At 40.8% G+C, this 19,564-nt stretch overlaps 1 protein-coding gene across 4 annotated transcripts in view; it reads left to right on the top strand.

Moving 5' to 3' along the window:
• The window catches only part of GRM5 (glutamate metabotropic receptor 5), a 613,582-nt gene that overhangs the window by 575,050 nt on the left and 18,968 nt on the right, over positions 1–19,564 (top strand). For 3 of the 4 annotated variants that reach the window (XM_027581095.2, XM_027581096.2, XM_027581094.2), the window contains exon 9: positions 15,937–16,032. The exons of the other annotated variant lie outside the window; for it this stretch is intronic. In XM_027581095.2, the coding sequence (XP_027436896.1) occupies positions 15,937–16,032 (96 nt within the window). The remainder of the gene's footprint in view (positions 1–15,936; positions 16,033–19,564) is intronic. 4 annotated transcript variants of the gene reach the window in all.

A 19,564-nucleotide genomic window follows, 5' to 3' on the forward strand; every position in this document is an offset into this window, starting at 1 on the left:
ATTACTTTATCTTTTACATCCTCACTGATATCGCCATGGATCAGAACTCCATAACCTATTGTCTGAACTACTGACACAAGGTCCTAAATCTCTATTATTGATATGCCAGCCTGTCCCAACAGCTGTCAGAGCTATCTTCCTAAACTGCAAATTTGATCATGTTACCCAACCTTCAAACAGTACGTATATAAGCCATAAAATATAAAAAATCTAAAACTCTTTCACATAGCTCACAAAGCCCTTAAAGACCTGGCCCTTCAAGACTTGACCTTCTCAACCTGAGGTCCAGTCACCAGGGTACTCCACCAATCCCCAAAGATCCAGTGCTCCTGTGCTCCTGCACACACATACTACATATCCTACCCACTACTGATGTCCCCTCCATGAGTAATGAAAGGCCTTGGCTATTTTTTTTTTTGGTATACTCCTGTCTGTGTATAATCTACTCTTTTTGCCTCTACTAATACCTGTGTTTATCTTCCTTCTACCTAAAAAACACTTTTTACCCTCCAATTCCTAACCCAAATATTATACCTCTTTTATAAATTGCATTTCCATTGGACTTGCTGGGTCCCTTCATGTAGAACCCCTCAAATTGTATTTTATTTATTTGCTTTTCTCCCTGCTAGACTGTAAGTTTCTTGTAGGCATTGTTTTCTATGTCTTCATCAACAACGACTAACACAGTGACTGTTTTAAAAGGTTCTCTAGGGACACCTGGGTGACTCAGTTGGTTGAGCATCTGCGTTCGGCTCAGGTCCTGATCTCTGGGTCCTGGGATGGAGCCCTACATCAGACTTTCTGCTCAGCAGGGAGTCTGCATCTCCCTCTACCTCTGTGCTCTCTCTCTCTCTCTCTCTCACTCGATCCTAAATAAAAAAAAAAATCTTTAAAAAAAGATTCTCTAATAAATATGTGAGTGAGTGACCAGCAAAGATTCCCTCTGGTAAAGATCTAGTTCCTCACCTAATGGTGAATCAGCACTCAATAGTAGTTCATTTTCCAAGAGAATAAGTCGACTTGTCAAGTTTTGCTCTACCACTGCCTAATAATATGGCATTTAAATATATTTGTTATATTTAACAGATATTAAATATATTTCTGTTATATTTAACAAAAATTAAATATATCTCACTGGGTAGGTAGAGGTAAATGCTAAGAAAATTTAGATCTGGTGGGTTGTAGTGTTACGAATGATATGTTTCAGGTATTTAATTTGGGTGAAGAGAAATGCTTTGAAATGATTAATTAAATGGTTTGGCTCTCCAATAATTGACGTATATTTGTGGAACTATAAAAGACTATGTCTGGATGATTTTGATGAATTGCATCTAAAACATTCCTTTTGTATAATGAATTGATATTCTTGAATGCTGTGATTATAGTGAATTTTAATTTGCAAGTGACGTTAGTGATTTTATTTGTTACTACTTGAATTTGATTAAAATATTTTCAATTAATTGATACAAATTTGGTGGGGGGCAAACTAAGCATTTTTTTCAAAGTTTTGTTTCCAGAAATGTTCTTTTTATTTGTATTAGCCCTGCTTGGAAGTGAGCTAGCTACACCATATCTGGGGCATGCAAGTCACATCTCTTTCAGAACACAACACTTCATACCAAAAGAAAGTATGCCTTAGGCATAAATCTGTGAGTTAATGATTCTTCCTCTTTCCTCAATCTCCATTCCCTTGGTAAAGATGGAATTGTTGAGGAAGAAATAAACAGTGGGAAGATAAGAATATCCTTTTCTCTAGCTTCTTGGCTAAAACAGTTTTTCCACCTTTCTTGAGTCATTTGGCCACTGATTGTTCTAGCATTCCTCCCAATTTCCCCCAACACATACACACACACAAGAAGAGAACGAATATTTATCGAGCTCCTTCAGTGTGCTCTGAACTATTACATATGTCATTTAATTTGTACAACCTTGAAAAGTAAAGATACACTAATTTTTATAGCTGAAGAAATGGAGACTCAGAGAGATGAAATCATTTTTCCAAGATTGTACACTTAGCCTATGATTGAACTGAATTAAACCCATGACTGCCAGGTGACTCCTCATGCTCTTTGTACTGTGCCTTATTATATCCTCCATTACTCTTCAGCTGAAAAAAAAATATTTCTGTTGGTCTGAAAAGGGGGAATCAGTTATCAATTTCGATTCTCAGTGATCTACTAAAAAAATTCACAGGAGTAGCATTGAAAAGAAAGCTAAGTAGAAGTGTTCAAGTTGCTTAGGGAGGGGAAGACATTCCAACAAGAGATAACAGCAGGCACAAAGGTACAGAGTTTAGGGCTACGTGGGACCACTTCCTGTCTCCTAGCTATCTCTCTAAGATCAACTCATGGTCCTTGGCTCCTTTTTCCTTGTGTTCTTTTCTTTGGAGAACCCAACCATCATTGTATTTTCAATTGTCAAGTAGTCTTCCTTAAGCTCTGGTCATTAGTCTTCACATGGTACCTGGATAGTACCATCTTCATAACTGGCATGATCTCAACCCCAACACATCCAAAACTCACTTTTATATCAGATAAATTTTTCTGTAATAGTTTCACTATTTCTGTCTTTCTGTTAAATGTAACAAATGTTACTTCCCAGTCTCAAAATGTTAGCAATGTTTAATTTGTTCTTGTCCTCAACTTAAACATATTTAATCAGGTATTAGATGTTATTGAGGTATTACATGCTATTTTAAAATATTTTCAAACTAATACATAATACATTTTATATACATCACCCCATTGAAGATCAAGCCAAAGTTATATGAGTTATATAAGGACTCAGATTATATTTCAATAGCCTGACATTATTAACCGAGTATATCTAGCCAGTATTAATTGAGAATGTGCTGTGTACCAGGAACTGGATAAAGCTTTGAGGATAAAATGGCGAACAAAACAAAATTTCAGCCCTAACAGAATTTCAATTCTATTTGGAAAGAATGATAAAAAATAAACAAATACATAACATATTTCCAAATATTAAAAAAATACATCGTGTAATTCCAGGTAGGTGTAATTTCTATAAAGAAAGGTGAGAGACTACAGTGAGCTTTGGCAAGTTATTTTGGATATTTTTAGATATGGTGTCATGAACAGCCTCTCTGAATCAGTTGAACAGAGAGCACAATGAAGTGAGAAAACAAGATACATAAAGATCTGGGAGGTGGAGGCTAAGTGTTCCAGGCAGAGGGTACAACAGGTAAAAAGATCTTGAGGCAGGAACCAGATTGTCAACTTAGGCGGCAAGTGAATCCATTGTGGTTGGGGTAAGATAAGAAGAGGGGAGAACAGTAAGAGAAAAATGCAGACTGGCACTTGAGGATCAGACTAAGTGAGGTACAGATTTTGTTTTTTGTCCTGAATGTGGTGGAAAACTTTGGAAGTATCGAGAAGTTACATGATGAGAATAATATGTTAAAGAGATCCGTCTGGTTTCTAGAGATAGAATAGAATGTAGAGTGGAAAGAAGAGAAGGAAAGAAAGAAATCAGACATCCATTATGACAGGCTTGGTAAGAGATAGGACTTAATCATTAAGTTGTATATAAAGGAAAGAGAAAAAATAAAGATGAGCTCTGGGTTTATGACCTGTGTAAATGGGAGGATTGGGATTGTTGTAATTCAGACTTGGGGAAGAGAGTTTTGAAGGGTAAAATCAAGTGTTCAGTTTTGGACACATTAATACTATGTCTTATAAGTTTAGAGAAGTCCAAGCTAGAGATTAAAATAAAAGGATTGGGGGGAGCCATCCACATGTGATGATAAGAGGATGAAATGAGGAGACACTTGGGACCAGAGATGATCCCAAGGTAAAGGAGAGAAAGTTTGAAGAAAACACAAGTTTGGTTTTGGAATTGCTAAATTCAAGATTCCCAAGAGAACATCTAAGTGAATGAGTCCAAGAAGCTGCTGGAAAACAGGCCTGAAGATCAGGAGAGTTTAGTGTTTGAAGTACAATGAGGGAGAGCCAAGGGAAGAACCAGAGACTAGATAAAGAAAGCACGTCTGCAGACTAGACAAAGAATTCCTAAAGAATAGACCAAGTACCCCTGCCCCCCCAGATGCAAGTGGTGACACAAAAGGAAAAAGAATGATTCATAAATGAAGAAGTAGTCAGCAGCTCCAGCAAAGTCAAACTAGATAGACTTAAGGGTCATCCTTAACTGGATATGGCAACCGGATGTTGCTTTGGGCTTTGACAAAAAGCAATTGAGTCCCCAGACACTTTGAGGAAGTTCTTGTCTCCCAGAGGCCCACTCGAAGACAGAAATCATTGTTCATTCATCAGGTAGAACACATCCATTAGTTGGCTACTGGATTCCATAGAATACATTTTGATGTAATATGTAAACTACTGAGATGCAAGTGAAATACCCATAACTGAGGACCCTGTTGGTTCCAAGCATAGTGAGACCCCACAGCAGCCTTCTCAAAACCTCCACTTGTGATGAATTTCCATTCTTGACATCCTCCTTGCTTGCTGATGCCCGAGTAAAATATCCCTAAACCCATGACACTATGGAGCCACAGGCTTGTAAGATGGGGGTGACAAGTGCAGGCAAGGGAACCCTGGGAGCTAGCCCCTAAGGACTGTGCTGCCAAATGAAGATCAAACTGGATCCTGAGAAGTTTGAGATGAACAAGGCCCCCTAGAGGGCAGCAGAGCCTCACAGGAAGGGGGAGAAATACGGAAAGGGGGTTCGTGAGTTGTTTCACCAGAGGAGACACAAGGGGGCAATGCACACTTGTACAGAGAATGGGATCCAAATCAATGAATTGAAGTCAGTAGAGGTAGGAGGATCTAAGTTGTATACCAGACAACAAAAACAAGTTGGCTAGAAAGAGTTGGGCGGAAGTCAGTCACAGGAAAGCAAGGTTCTCTGCTCAGTGCATGTTTATTATCCTGACTGTAATAATAAACAGGTACTGTTTGCTGAGAACCTATTATTCATAATGTTGTCTGCTGTAAGCAAGATGATATTTTAGGCACTGGAGATAATAAAGATGAATATAATATTGTCCTTCCCCTAGACGATGCCTTTCCTCAAAACGGAGCCAGAGATGTAAACAGATAATGTCAGTAGAGAGTTGTAGGTCCTTCAAGTCTTTGTTGGGGGCATGGCAGGGGCACAGAAAAGGACATAGTTATCTAAGAACAGACAGGAAAGGCCTCAAAGGAAAACATGATACTATGGGTCCTGGTGGTAGTGTTTTTTGTATCTCTTGTGATTTCTCTAGGTCTTCCCTGAAATAATCTTTTTTTTCCTCTCCTCATTTATTCCTTCAAATCAGCACATTTCTTTTATCAAACCCTGCCAGGTTCTAGTCACAGTTGTGGGCACAAGGATACCAATGTGGCTCTGACATGGCACTAACAGGCAAAGCAATGAACTTGCCCCCATCGGTTTTCCTCTTCCTCCCCCTCAATTTACCCTCTCTCTAGGGATGGAGAGAGCTAAGCCCTTTGGTCTGATAGGTCCTGTGTGAGAAGAAAGAAAAATAGAAAAATAACATCATGGGGCACCTGGATGGCTCAGTTGGTTAAGCATCAAACTCTTGATTTTGGCTCAGGTCGTGATCTCAGTGTCCTGAGATGAAGCCCACATGGGGCTCTGTGCTTAATGGGGAGTCTGCTAGAGATGATCTCTCTCCCTCTGTCCCTCCCCCAGCTCACTCACATGCATGCACACACACACTCAATCTCTCTCTCAAATAAATAAATAAAATCTTAAAAAAAAAAGGAAAAAATAACATCATGTCTTTTCGCTTATGCATTCAACAACCCGTGACTGCACAATGTGCCTCTCAGCCCAGGTTAAATTAGAATTCCATCATGAGATTTGCCATTTTAGTTCTATGATCCATCAGTCTTGGCCACATGTGGTGGTATTGTTTTCACCCTGGATTTAGTGTTCCTGACTGTTTAGGGCATCCATGTTTGTCATCCCCATTAGATTATAAACTCTTTGAGGTCAGAGGCAGTGAAACAAGTTTTCTTAATGTCAACTACAGAACCAAGCACTGTGCTAAGTATCTAGAAGACACACGATATGTGTCTGAGTATATTATTTATAAGAAGAACCTACTGTCGAAATCCAACATCAATATTCACCAGTTGTGTGAACTATAGTTCTCTTTTGAATAAAGTCATCACTACCCCTCCCCAACGTTGTAAGGATGCTTGAGACAATATGTAAAAACTCCTAACACGGTGCCTGGCACTTATGTTTGCCCCCCTCCTCTTCCTATTCTTTGGCTTCTCCTTGATGTTTTTAAAATGAGTTTTCTTTTCCCTTTTAGTCATCCCTTTGTTAATGTTGGTTCTAATGTTCTAGAGCACAACCTTGCAAATTCAACAGCTCAGATATGTGTCTGGCTTTGCCTCCTCTTACTGTGTGACTTTCTGCAAGTTACTTAACCATTCTGTGGCTCAGTTTCTTTACCTGTAAAATGAGGATGATAATAGTACCTACCTCATAATGTCTTTGTGAAGTTAAATGCTAAAATCCTCATGCAAAACATCAACACTATGAGTTAAGTAGCATTGCTCCTATTATTCAAAAAGAAAATTTTTTAAAAAGTTATATAAGTTACTCAGAATCATACAGCTAGTAAGTGGTATTGCTAGGAAGCAAACTCATGTTGACTAATTCCAAAGCCAGTACACTTAATTACCTTGATTTATTGCCTATCTCATGTAAACTAAAACCCAACATATTTAGAAAGATTTGGAGAACTACTGCATTTCTACCTATATGTGTGTTTGTATATGATTATTTAGAGATATGTGTGCAATTGTGTGTGTATAAATGTATGTGTATTCATATAAGTTTGTGTATATGTGTAGTATATATGATGCTGTATAACTGCATACTTTTGTTTATCACACTCTGCCATGATAAACTCCTGTACTTCTAGATCACCATGCAACTACTAGCTCAGCTCCTGGTATATAATGAGTACTTAAGAAACAAGTAAATTTACTAAAGAAAAGACCTTGTAGCATCATTTTTATGTAATGTTTCTTTGGGTGTCTCCCATTATGAAATTAAAACAATCTCACTTTCAATTTATTGTGATAGACACTGAACAATGTGGAATCTGCTCAGAAATGGCAAAATTAGTAAATCCATCTGTTGTAGTTATATGTGATTATAATAAACCATAAGACATTATCTTAAGACCAGGAGAAGTATAACTGCCTTTATTAAAATACTGTTAAAACAATGAAATGAAGTCTAGAAGGGAGGTGGAAAGGCAATCCTTAGTCAAAGACTTGTGATTTTAGTGCATTCTGTCCAGTGCACTAGAGTAGAGATGATTTTTGTGACACTCACGTGAGTCAGAGCACAACTCAGCAAACCCAGACTTGCCACAACTGCTCCCCTCTCTCTGGGGGCAGCCCCCTTTCTCAGGCAGCTGCCACGGTCACAGGAAGCATGACCTCCTGGCACTCCTCAGCCCCTCACATGCACGCAGGGATCAGGAACACCGCAACCTCCCTCTGTCACCCCACCCCCTCTTGGTCCTATCAAAATCAAGTGATTTTTAAACCTGAGAGAAAGGGGAACTAAGATTCTTGGCGGTAGTTGGAAACACTTTTTATTTGTCCCTCAGTAGCCAAGAGACAGACAAGTAAAGAAAAAGAAAAGTTTTATGTGTGGCTGTGGGGCCGGAGCAATGAAGATGAAGGAAGAGGACAGAGGGAGAAAGGAGGGTAGCCAACAGAACAAGTCCGTTGTGATCAGAACCGGTGAATGACCGTGTGTGTACAACAGAAAGGGAAAGGCAGTTTAGATGGAACTAGGTTTGGATAAATATTACCGCCTCACCTTTGATAAACGTTCTTGCTTTTACCATCTCTGCAGTGGCAATCTGCAAAGAAGCATTCGCTGAGTTGTCGCTGTGTGCTGGGCCCTGCGAGAGGTGCTTGCAAAAGGAACACACATGCCCTTGGCTCCCATGAAGTTTACAGTTTAATGAGAGATAATAAGCTAGTAGGCAAACTGATATCTAATTAGAATTTGAAATAAGTGTTCCAAAGGCACTACTAAAGACCAACAGGAGAGACGGGTTGAGATAAAGAAAAGAACCTCTTTTGCCTGCATTTCTCTTTCAAATCCAGCCTACATTCCCGTAGCCTGAGTTAGGGCAAGTGGGAGCACCCAGATCCTGCAAGCAAGGTTTGAATGGTGGTAAAAATCAAAGATTCATTAATCCACAAGATGTAATGGGGGTCATCCAGATCCTATCCCATAGGAGGACCCATAGCTTCCTAAGTATTAGGGGACATGTGGAGAAAACAGGACAAAATATTTTGCATCAGAATTGTCTGGGGAAAACCTACCAGGTTATAGAAGTTATTAGAACAAAAAAAAAAATGAGAGGTATAAAAGTACCATTAATATGCACCTGTTAAGATTAAGAATTTTACATAAACTCTCTCACCTGATCCCCAACATGTCCGTTTGGCAGGTGGGGCAATTGTAACTCAGAGAGCATTAGCAAGTCCACTAGTATAACACAGCTGGTTTATGGTTTCCTTGTGGGAGAGCAGGCAAACTCTGGGAAGCAGTAGATTCAAGTTTTGTTTTTTGGGTTTTTTTTAAGATTTATTTATTTTTAATTTTTTAAAGATTTTTTTATTTATTTGAGAGAGAGAGGGAGAGAGCACGAGTGGAGGGAGGTACAGAGGGAGAAGCAGACTCCTTGCCTAGTAGGGAGCCCCATGCAGGGCTCAATCCCAGGACGCTGGGATCATGACCTGAGCCAAAGGCAGATGCTTAACAGACTGAACCACCCAGGCACACTGATTTATTTATCTTTTTTTAATTTTATTCATTTATTTATCAGAGAGAGAGAGTGCACAAGCAGGGGGAGCAGGCAGAGGAACAAGGAGACTCCCCACTGAGCAAGGAGCCAGACACTGGACTCGATTTATTTATTTATTTTAGAGAGAAAAAGAGCGCAAGCGAGCGAGCAGGTATGTGGAGAGAGGAGGGGCAGAGGCAGAGGATCTCAAGCAGACTCCCCGCTGAGCACAGAACTCCACGTGGGGCTGGATCTCACAACAAATGAGATCACAACCTGAGTCAAAACCAAGAGTCAGACACTTAACCAACTGAGCCACCCAGGCACCGCAGTAGATTCAAGTTTTATGAGACGTAAGGTCATACAATTTGGGGAAGGGACTCTATTTAAGAAAAAGGTAACAAAATGTGAATAGAAAAATAGAAACTGCCTTGCAAGGGACTGCTGTGAGGGCCCCTGAGTCTCCATTACTTTCAGAGCAAATCTGCTTCCACAGAGAAGCACTGAGGTTTGGGCTCCAACCAACCCCCAGGCTGAGAAAATGAAGTTATTAAGTGCAGATTGTAACCAAAGTCAGTATGGGAGAGGGGAAGAGGGATCAGGCTCCCTCTCCACTAGCATAAGAAGTGTCAAAAGAAGAGCAGAGGCAGGGGCTTAAGCTAGGAGATCAGAAAAAAGATAAAAGAGTTCAAAAAATAGCACAGTTCCCAGTGTGCCTTCAACCATTTAAGAGAAAACCAGGCCCAAGAAATGGCCCTGCTAGTGTTGGTAATGAGCATTTTAGTGAGAAACAATATGCATCAGAGTTAACCAATCTGGTAACCTTGGGTAAATCGCTTCATCTCCCTGCATCCTGGCTCTTCCTCATTTGTACAATAGGGAAATCAGTAGTACCTAATGTGTAGGGCTGTTGCAGTGATTAAATCAGTAAGTTTGAGTACTCAATATGTGTCTGGTATATTCCCAGTGCTCCGTATATATTGGCTCTTCTGGTCATTACCCAGTTTGGTCTGACTCCAAAGCTTTTCCAGCTGTTTATGCACAAAAATGTTAGGAAAAATAACTGTCGGAAAATGACTCATCGGTTTTCAGGAAGAATAAATTATTTTGTCTGAAAATCCCTCAGTCCTAAGAGAGAAGCCAGCAACTTCTAATTAATGCTTTGCCATGACATTTCTCTAGGCTGATCCTATTCTCTTCTGGAGATCCTCCCTCTGGTCAATCAATGTTGTGCTCCTCCCTGAAAAGTTTTCCCTGTTGAGGAGATTGTGTAAGCTTGTAAAGCACCTCAGAATTAGTTTTAAAATCTGTATCTTCCTGGGTTTCTATTGTGAAACAAATAGCGTCAAAAAAAAAAAAAAAAAAAGCACATGGCGAAAGGCAATGACTTCAGATGATTCATATCTGAAAACAAGTTCTCATTGTAAGTGGGATTAAAATACATCCTTGGGGAATTTTCTGGAAGCTAAATGAAAGACTTTACTCAATACAAAATTTAACACATTTCCATAATATTGCTACGCTATAATTTATTAAACCATTCTCCAGCACTTTGTTCTTGTTTTGTTTAGTTTCTGCTATTTTTCTACTACACTGAAAGGAAAAAAATCTTTGTGCAGAAGCCTCTGAGCTTCTGTTGAATTATTTCCTTAGCATAAATTCCTATAAATAGAATTCCTGGGCCAATATAGCTGATTCTTTACATTTTAATTGCTTCTTTGCATTGATCCCCACCTGTCAACTTCTACCTTCCTTTTATTTTATAGAGGAGGGAGCAGTATGCTCCGTGGCAGCTTCTCAAATACTTTCCCAACTTATGTTCATCTCTGACATTATTTTCTCAGGCTATTAATCATGCTTATTTTTTTGTTTGTTTTTAATCTGACATCTCTGAGTGAATCAACTTGACATTGCAAGTCTGGACAAAAGCTATTTTTTTTTCTGGACACGGGGGCCACAAGATCTGTGGGAACAAGTAGTAAACCATTTGAATACATTTACTTGCATACAGACACACAGGGGACAGAAGGATGAGACTGAAGTAGGGAATCTTTTGTAATCATGAACTAGATTTAGCCTTACTCTTTCCCTCTAAAGTGAAGATCTGTAAGGACTTCCCTTCTGTCTTCAGCTAGAATTCTCCCCTGAGCAATTTGACTTGGAAGATTGACTTGGGATTTCCTGCGGTTCTCTCTGTAACACTTCAGACTTGTTGAAAAAGTCTACCACCTCATCTTGTGTATCTTCTGATACGGCGCAGAATCCCCTACATCAATACCGACCAACAGCTGTTCTCAGCAATGCCTCTTTGGCCTTTAGATTTTTGTATCCCTTGTAGGTAAACTTCAGTCAGAGGAATGGCAGTCTGTTTCCATGTTAGCAGGGGGCCTGGAGGGTGATCTGTCCTACTTGGCCATGGTGTAGTCAAATTTGACCTTTGAAAAAAACAATCGGTCTATATTGTGCTCAAAGCCCACCTGCATTAAGTACACACTAGTCCCTTCATGTATGACATTTTCAGTCCCTCAAATGGGCTATCAGATTATTTAGAAAAGGTTTGTTTGTTTGTTTGTTTCAGTGTAAAATGACATTAAGAAGTGAGGTGTTAATAAAAAGCATGATGTTTGGAGGTAGATCATATGTTTTCTAGCCCTGTTTCTGTGACTGGCCATTATGGAGACTTGACCAGATTGTAAAGCATTCTGAGCCACAGGTTCTCCTGAAGGATGAGGATAATAATTACTTTGTTTGTTGAGAGAATCAAATGGTACAGGAAACGTTGTCTAAGATATTGGAAATGCTATTCAAATGTATATCATAGTTTCTCTCCTTAGTTTATCATTGTCAGCATCCAAAATTAGGATAATCCTAAAGATGATGTGGCAATATATCTGGGAAATAAAATGCAGTGGGTTGCACTCTGCCTCATACATTTTAAAATCAGAAACTGTGTTTTTAGATGATTGCTAAGGATACTACCTAAGGGTAGGTGTCTGATCTGAACTGTGTCTGGAGTCCAAAAGCTGAGGCTAGGCTGGTATTTGAGGAGTCAGCATGGGAACAGAGCTGGATGTTTCCAAAGCTGTTATGGAAGTCCGTACTAGGACGGAGGGGAGCTATTAGGAAGGCCCATACTGGGACAGAGGGAAAGGGAAACAGTGACTGAAAACTAAGGCAGAAACATTCTGTCCAAAGCCAGGAAGGCAAAGGGAAAACTAGGAAAAAAATCTGGCTCCAAGCCCAGACATGATGGCAACTGGAAGAGAAATCCAAAATCATCAGAGAGCCAGGACCACCTTTACACGGGTCTGTAACTGGACGAGGTGAGGGATGAGCACATAGGGAAACAGATTGGTATTCTTTATTTTGTTTTTCTTGACACTTTCTTAGTCTAGTGACAGGAAAGGTGATTGAGGAAAATCTTTGGCAAATCCATGCAGACCGAGGCCAATGCTGCAAACATGGGACCAAAAGCTTTATTGAAGTACTCATCAGTGTTCTGACTTGTTAATGCCCATTAGTTAATCAGTTGGAAAATGCAGCACTAAACCCAGAGTAACTGGTTACTTTGGTTTCCTGGACTCAATTCCGGTGCGCGCGCGTGTGTGTGTGTGTGTGTGTGTGTGTGTGTGTGTGTGTGTGTGTGTGTTGGGTGTGGGCACTTCCCAAACCAACAAGCAATTCTCTTGAAGTTGGGTATCCTATAATTCAAGTCAATTCTGGCACTTTCAACCTGGAGAAGCCACAGGTTAAGGGTTCAGTACTACAAGATTGTCCCCCCTCCACGACCCCTTCTGATGCCAATCAAAAGCCCGGGCTATCACCTGGGCTTCTAACCGACCAGCTGTAGATTGGAGATTCCAACGATTCCCCTCTTTGGACTTCTGAGACGGTTGCAAGTCAGGTTGTTACCTGTATTTCTGACCAGCTGGCTATAAGCCAGAGATTCTCATGACCCCCTCCTCAGGTTTGAGTAATTTCCTCGAGCAGCCCACAGAGTACAGCAACCCAGAAACGTTCCAAACCCGTCCTTTTGGGGTTTTATGGAGGTGTTATTACAAAGGCATGATTGATTACATCATCAACCGCTGGTGGTTGAATTCAGTCTCCAGGTTACCTACCGCCCGCCCCCCCCCCCGCCCCCCAGAGCAAGGGAGTGGGCCTGGAAGTTCAAGCCCTCTAATCCACTGGCAACTAGCCCCCATCCTTAAGTGCTTTCAGGATTCAGCTTATTAACATAACAAAAGGCATCTTTATGACTCTCAATGCTTAGGAAATTCCAAGGGTTTGGGGAACCTTGAGCCTGGCACAGTAGAAGATCAAATATATCAAAGAAATATATATATATTCTCATATATATTTGGTCATCCGTATTACTTATATTTGGTCATCTGAATAACCAAATATATATTTTTCTTATAAATCCCCATATTACACGGGTTAGGACTACAATTAGCATGGCTTCCAGTAAATTAACAGTGGTGTTTGTATCATGGTTATAAGGGCCATTTGTTTAGGTATTCTCTAAATGTGGGTTATTGAGAAAATAATCCTTTGTTCTACCCAGTCTGTCTCCCTCTTTTTCTTCCTATACAAAATCTAACTCTGAAGATTCTTATACTTTTTTACATACAATGGTATGTATAAAAGGGAACAATATTTAAAAAGAAGACAAATGATTAGGTAAGACTAGAGCATTTGTTAGTAACTTGCTTTTTTTTAGAGAGAGAGATTTTATTTATTTATTTGACACAGAGATAGAGAGCATAAGTAGGCAGAGCAGCAGGCAGAGGGAGAGGGAGAAGCAGACTCCCCGTTGAGTAGGGAGCTGGATGTGGGGCTCAATCCCAGGGCTCTGGGATCACAACCCAAGCCAAAGGCAGACGTTCAACCAACTGAGCCACCCAGGTGCCCCAGTAACTTGCTTCTTTAGGAGAACTTATAAATATCCAAACCTAATGCGATAAACAACCTTAGAAATTCTCAGACTCGTTTGTGGTAGAGAAAGTAACAAAAGCAAAGTAAAAGCTAGGAGGATTTTGGCATCAGAGAATCTAAAACCTAATTCAAAGTGGCTGACATGATAAGACTCACATAAAAAGAAGTTCTGAGATGAAACAGGCTAATTCCATTGCTCAGAGATAATGTCTAGGACTTACATTCTTCTAATCTTCTGTGCCACCATTTTTTAGAATGTTGGCTTACCTTCTCTCATGCCTACAACATGCGTGTAGCATTGCTAAGTACCATACCAGACAATTGTCCATAGCAAAAAGAGACCATGATTTCCAGTGTTTTGTTTGCCAAGAGTAAAAAAAAAAAAAGAAACTGTTCTTAGAAATCTCCAGAAGAGGGCGCCTGGGTGGCTCAGTCGTTAAGCATCTGCCTTCGGCTCAGGTCATGATCACAGGCTCCTGGGATCAAGTCCCACATCGGGCTCCCTGCTCAGCGGGAAGCCTGCTTCTCCCTCTCCCACTCCCCCTGCTTGTGTTCCTGCTCTCACTGTCTCTCTCTGTCAAATAAATAAATAAAATCTTAAAAAAAAAAAGAGAGAAATCTCCAGAAGACTCTCTCTCTTGATCATTGGCTGAAACTGATAAACAACATGAGCCTTCTTCCCCTCCTTCTCTACTACACTGTGAACTCTGTGAAGCAGGACCTATGGATTATTTATCTCTATATCTCCAGGCCAAAGTGCATTGTCTAGAATTAAATGGATGCTCAACTAAAGTCTGTTGAATAAGGTAATCCATTCCATCCACTTGGCTTGATTTAATGAGCCATTTTTATTCAAATACTAAATATTTTTAACAACTTAAAAGAAAAGAAAATTAAGAGAAAGGCCTCTATCCAGGACTAATAATGACTTTGCTTTTATTGCATTTTGTTTTTTTTCATATTAATTTTGAGACAGCAAGAAAAGAAATTTAGGGATAAGATGACTATACCAAGGGTAAACAAGTCTTCTGATACCAAGTCACTTTATCACTGCCTGTTGAACACCAGGGGCATGGATGAAGTGGCATCATATCAGGCTCCAGTTTTAGAAAGGAAAAAGGCAATAAACCTTAAGAGTCTTGGGCCCTTGCCAGTTCTACTAACAGTTATTCTTTACCAGTGAGGCTTGTGATATTGGTCAAGTCAGTTAAAAAGTCTCAATGTCCTCATATGGCAAATGAGCATAACTGTACCCTCTTTAGTCACCTACAGGCTTAAACTGATGGATAAAAAAAGACTATTTCTATGAAAGCATGTTGGTTCTGAAAACTGTCCATATAGCAGACTAATGTTGGAAACTTTACAACTTATTTTAGATGAAACATCTAGTACCTTCTAGGTGTGGTGAATTGCCAGTTCTGATACAAAAGCTGTTTGAGCTATCCACCACAATGCAGGCAGCCCAATACGGACTGTTCAATTTCAGTTTAATGGTTATATGAGCATCTTACATCCAAGAAGCATCTCTTCTCTTTTGGCATCACGAGGCTCTGATATAATGCTCAGACATAATGCCACTCAACAAAGTTTTGTTAATGAAAAGAACAATTTGAAAAAAAAAAAACACAATAGAAGGCAACACATTACAATGACTAAAAGTGTGGGTTCTAAACTGAGACTCCCTGTGTTCAAAATCCTTGATCAATCTACTTAATTCTTACAATTTTAGGTTTCTTCTCTTCAGTAAAATGGATATAATCATAACAGAGCCTCTGCCACAGGTTGTTGCCAGGTTTAAATTTAGGTAAAATCCTAGCACCATCTCTGGTGCATGGTAAACACTAAATGAATTCTAATTTATTGATATTAATCTTTTGCTTAGAGGCTAGGAATTGCCTTCCTTTTACCATTGACTATTAAATGTGATGAAAGCATAGAGTAATAGGCCATGTAGAAGTGTAGATCATGTGTGATTTAAAAAGCAGTAACAAAATCATGCCCAATGTGACCCATATGCCATCACAAGCATCTAATACATATTACAGGTCAGCCGCTGCAGGGAAGAGCAGAAGCCTGCTTTACCGTGGGACCACCCTCTGCAGCCACCGCTCTTCCTCAGCCTGGCCAGTTAAGCACACAATCATATCTTTCTGTTTGCTCCTGTCCTTGTTCATGCTTACCAGGTACAAAGACAGGAGACTGGCCCAGCACAAGTCGGAAATAGAGTGTTTCACCCCCAAAGGGAGTGTGGGGAATGGTGGGAGAGCAACAATGAGCAGGTAAGCAAACCGTGAGTGGCCTGAGGTGGTGTGAACTCAATGTCGGCAAGCTAGAGGAACAGGCGGCTCCCTGGTCTAGGTCCTCACTCCACTGTGTCCCCCATGCAGTGTGTCCAACCGGGGCCACCACTGGTTTTCTGTGTGTGTTTGATTTGCAAAACCCATGCCATCCCCATGTGAAGTGATGGGAGCCTCCTGTCCCAGATGCTGCTGTTTCCCAGGGTCCTGTGCTTTGCATGTCTAAAGCCTTAGCTCACATTCAGTTCTCCCATGGAGTTTAACTTACTGGTCAAATGCTTCTGGAGTTTGCAAAGTGGAAGAGATTGGAGGCAATTCACGTTTCGGGACTGTCCAATCAGTTGTCAAAACAAATGCAAAAGCCTAAGACTGGTTCTGAGGGAAGGACTGCAATGAGGGAAGATTCCAGCCCTGACCCCAAACAAACCTGGGAATTAATCTGACTTCCTTTCAATGTAACATCATTTTACAGCCAAGGTCAAATGCCATGCCAAACTAGTGAGCTGTCAAGGCAAGAGGCTTTTCATGAACTGAAATCTGGAAAGCTAGTCCTCCTCTACCTACCATAGCTTTGCAGCTCCTTTCTTTCTCTGTGTCTAGTGGCCAACACCCCCTGTCGCTGTGCTATGCATGTTCTTTCCTACCAGGCACTCCCAACTGAACTATGCCCAGTCAACTGGGTTATTTAGAACTATAAGCATCAACTTAGCTGTGTTGCATGAAATGAACGTGCTTTATTGCATGGGACCGCATTTCAAGAAAAGGGCTCTGGAGACAAGTACTGTCAAGAATGGCGTTAAACAGTTTCAGAATGTCGGAGGAGCCTTGAGCGGGGGACTCACTCACCATGAACTAACTCTCCACTTCTACTTTGTTGTGGCATTTCGCATCCATCGGTGGTACAAAGGTGTGGAAGGGAAGCTGCTGCAGGTCAGCCTGGTGAAAGAAAAGGGGAGGTGCAGGAAGTACAGTGTGTACATGTATGTGTGCGTGTGCTGAGAGCAGAACTTGGTATCCATCTGCACAGCAAAAAGATAATCCTGTGGAGCCCTGTTGAACTTTCACCCCAACCATTGTATTTGCTTCCTCTGTAGTAGGCTCCTTCTGGCTTTCAAAATAATGTCTAACTTTTTCCAAGGACCACCGCATGGCACAATTTCTTGGAGGGGGGCAGTGGAATTCATGTTGCTGTCTGTGAAAATGGTGCCCGGAACTGTGTAGCATATAGTCTGACCAATCATTTAGAGCAGCCCTGGCTGAGAGCTTGGCCAGCTTTGTCCATGGCTCCCAGGAACAAGGCAATGAGAGCGTGTGTACCTGTGTAAGCATATATATTTGTGTGCACATTAGTGTATCTGATGTCCTTCTGTCCATGATCCCTTTATACAGCCATCTTTGGATCTCAATGTGTCCAGAAGATAAGTCTCAATGGATCATTTTGTGGGAGTAATACAACAGACCACTATTGGGCCTACTGGTTTCCTTCCATTCACATATGACAAAGTGCCATAATTCCTGTCCTTGAAAATCAGTCAAACAGCACTGGAGTTGGCTGGACAAGGTGAAAATGACTGTCTCAAATGAATACAGGGGCTCTGTCCAGAGTGAGTCCTGATTTGAAGCAATTGTCTAGGACTGGACCTCCCAAACTTGGCTGCCTATCAAATGTACTGAGACAAAATCTGTACTGTAACAAGTTTCCTAGGTCGTTCCAATTTATATCCATAAACTGATATTGTGGAATAATCCATTCGTCTAGGAGATGACATGGAGCTATTCGTGGTAAACATTAGGTCTCCATTGGGTCATGCATTGTTCTTGGTAGTGTTTAGATCCAATCAGCCCAACGATTAGATTTGCTCAAGGCAGTCTTGATTGAATATGGGTGAGGAGATGGACAGGAGATAGTAGGACACAAAGGTATAAGGGGACTCCAGGTCAACCAGACCAATATTCTTTGGGTCAGGTCCAGATCCATAGAGACAGCAATTCAATGTAACTACACTGGGAATAGTCCAAGTTTCTCTACAACAGCAAGATAATAGTTAGCTTTTGTTTCCTCGCTTGTTTGGATATAGCCAAGGTAATGACAAGGCTTATTACATTTATATATCCAGGTAAGCCCAGGGGACTATTGCATGCACTAGTAAGGATAGTTCTGTTGGAATGACCACCTCAGTCCCATGGATAAGCATAATTCATTGGGAACAAATGATCGTCCCTTCCTACTTTTTCTTCCTTCCCATTTCTTTAGCATTAAATAAAACCTGATAGAAGAGAATGAAAGTACTTGGGAGGGAAAGTGAGTCCTTCAGTGTTCTAAGAGAGCTTTCCATTAGGGAGGAGAAAATGCCTAGAGACACATAAAAGGAGAGGCTAAAATGTCTAAAACTGTCAAATCTTTTTTTCCAACTTCATATTTGTTTATATAAATACACACACATACACACACAATGACATTTATCTGGGAGAAATAAGTTGAAAATGAATATTAAGAGAAAAGGTATCAGAGAGGAGACAAAGGCAATGTAGACCATTTCTAAATAAGAGGTTACAGTAGTTAATCCCAGTGTGCTTCCTCTGGAACTGAATAGAAGGGCTGGGGAAAGAATCACTATTGGACTTTTACAGATACTTTTAGCATCAGCTGTTGAGGCCCTCTTTCTTATTGGATCCCACTCTTCCCCACCCTGCCAGTTGCTTCCCAGAGTCAGAGTCAAGCATATTTACTTTGCAAACATCTGGGCTGGTTCTGTGGCCTTAACCAAACAACCCGTCCCAGGGAGGGCTAAGGGAAGCTCAAACAATGGCAGAAACGCTGGAGTGTTGCCCTGCATCTCATTTGCCTATGTTTTCTATGCTGAAATTTATGCAAAGGACAGGACCCAGAGAATTCATGCCTGGGGTGATTCTTCCAGAGCCAAGTTACCTGACAGGGAGAGAGAGTTTTCCGGTGCTTGCAGCCCTAGAGCTGAACACTGTCATCTTCCCTGAAATAATGACAGGGCCTTAGAGACACTCCCTCACTTCTCCCTTTTGCCTCCACCCCCACATTTGGAATAAGAACATTATATGTATCCCTAACACTCTAGCTTCCTGAAATATCATGTTGTTGTTTTCCTTTTATGTGAATGTTTCCCCTTCTGTCAGAATCAAGCATAACTTGTCATCTTTTCATATTTCCACAGTGGACAGTCTAAGTGTGTTTCAGAGCAGAGACCTCCTGATTGCAGGAGAAGTGAAAGAGAGTTTGAAACAGGGAGGTGCTCTAAGAACGGGGAATTCTTGTATGAGTTCACACTGAGATGGTCCACCTCAGAGATGGCTAAAACCCCAACAGTGAAAGTTACTATCTCCTGTCTCAGCCAGGCCAGTCTATCGGAGTGCTCATTGGAGTCTGCGTTCTGAAGTGCTCGAGTTGTACCCCATGAAGGAGAGGCACAGACATTCTGAGCCTCCGGGTCTCTCTTTGGAAAAGTGCTCCCTAATCAAATGAAATAGATCTATAGTCCCC

This window comes from Zalophus californianus, chromosome 11 (assembly GCF_009762305.2).
Source record: "Zalophus californianus isolate mZalCal1 chromosome 11, mZalCal1.pri.v2, whole genome shotgun sequence".
NCBI lineage: Eukaryota > Metazoa > Chordata > Mammalia > Carnivora > Otariidae > Zalophus > Zalophus californianus.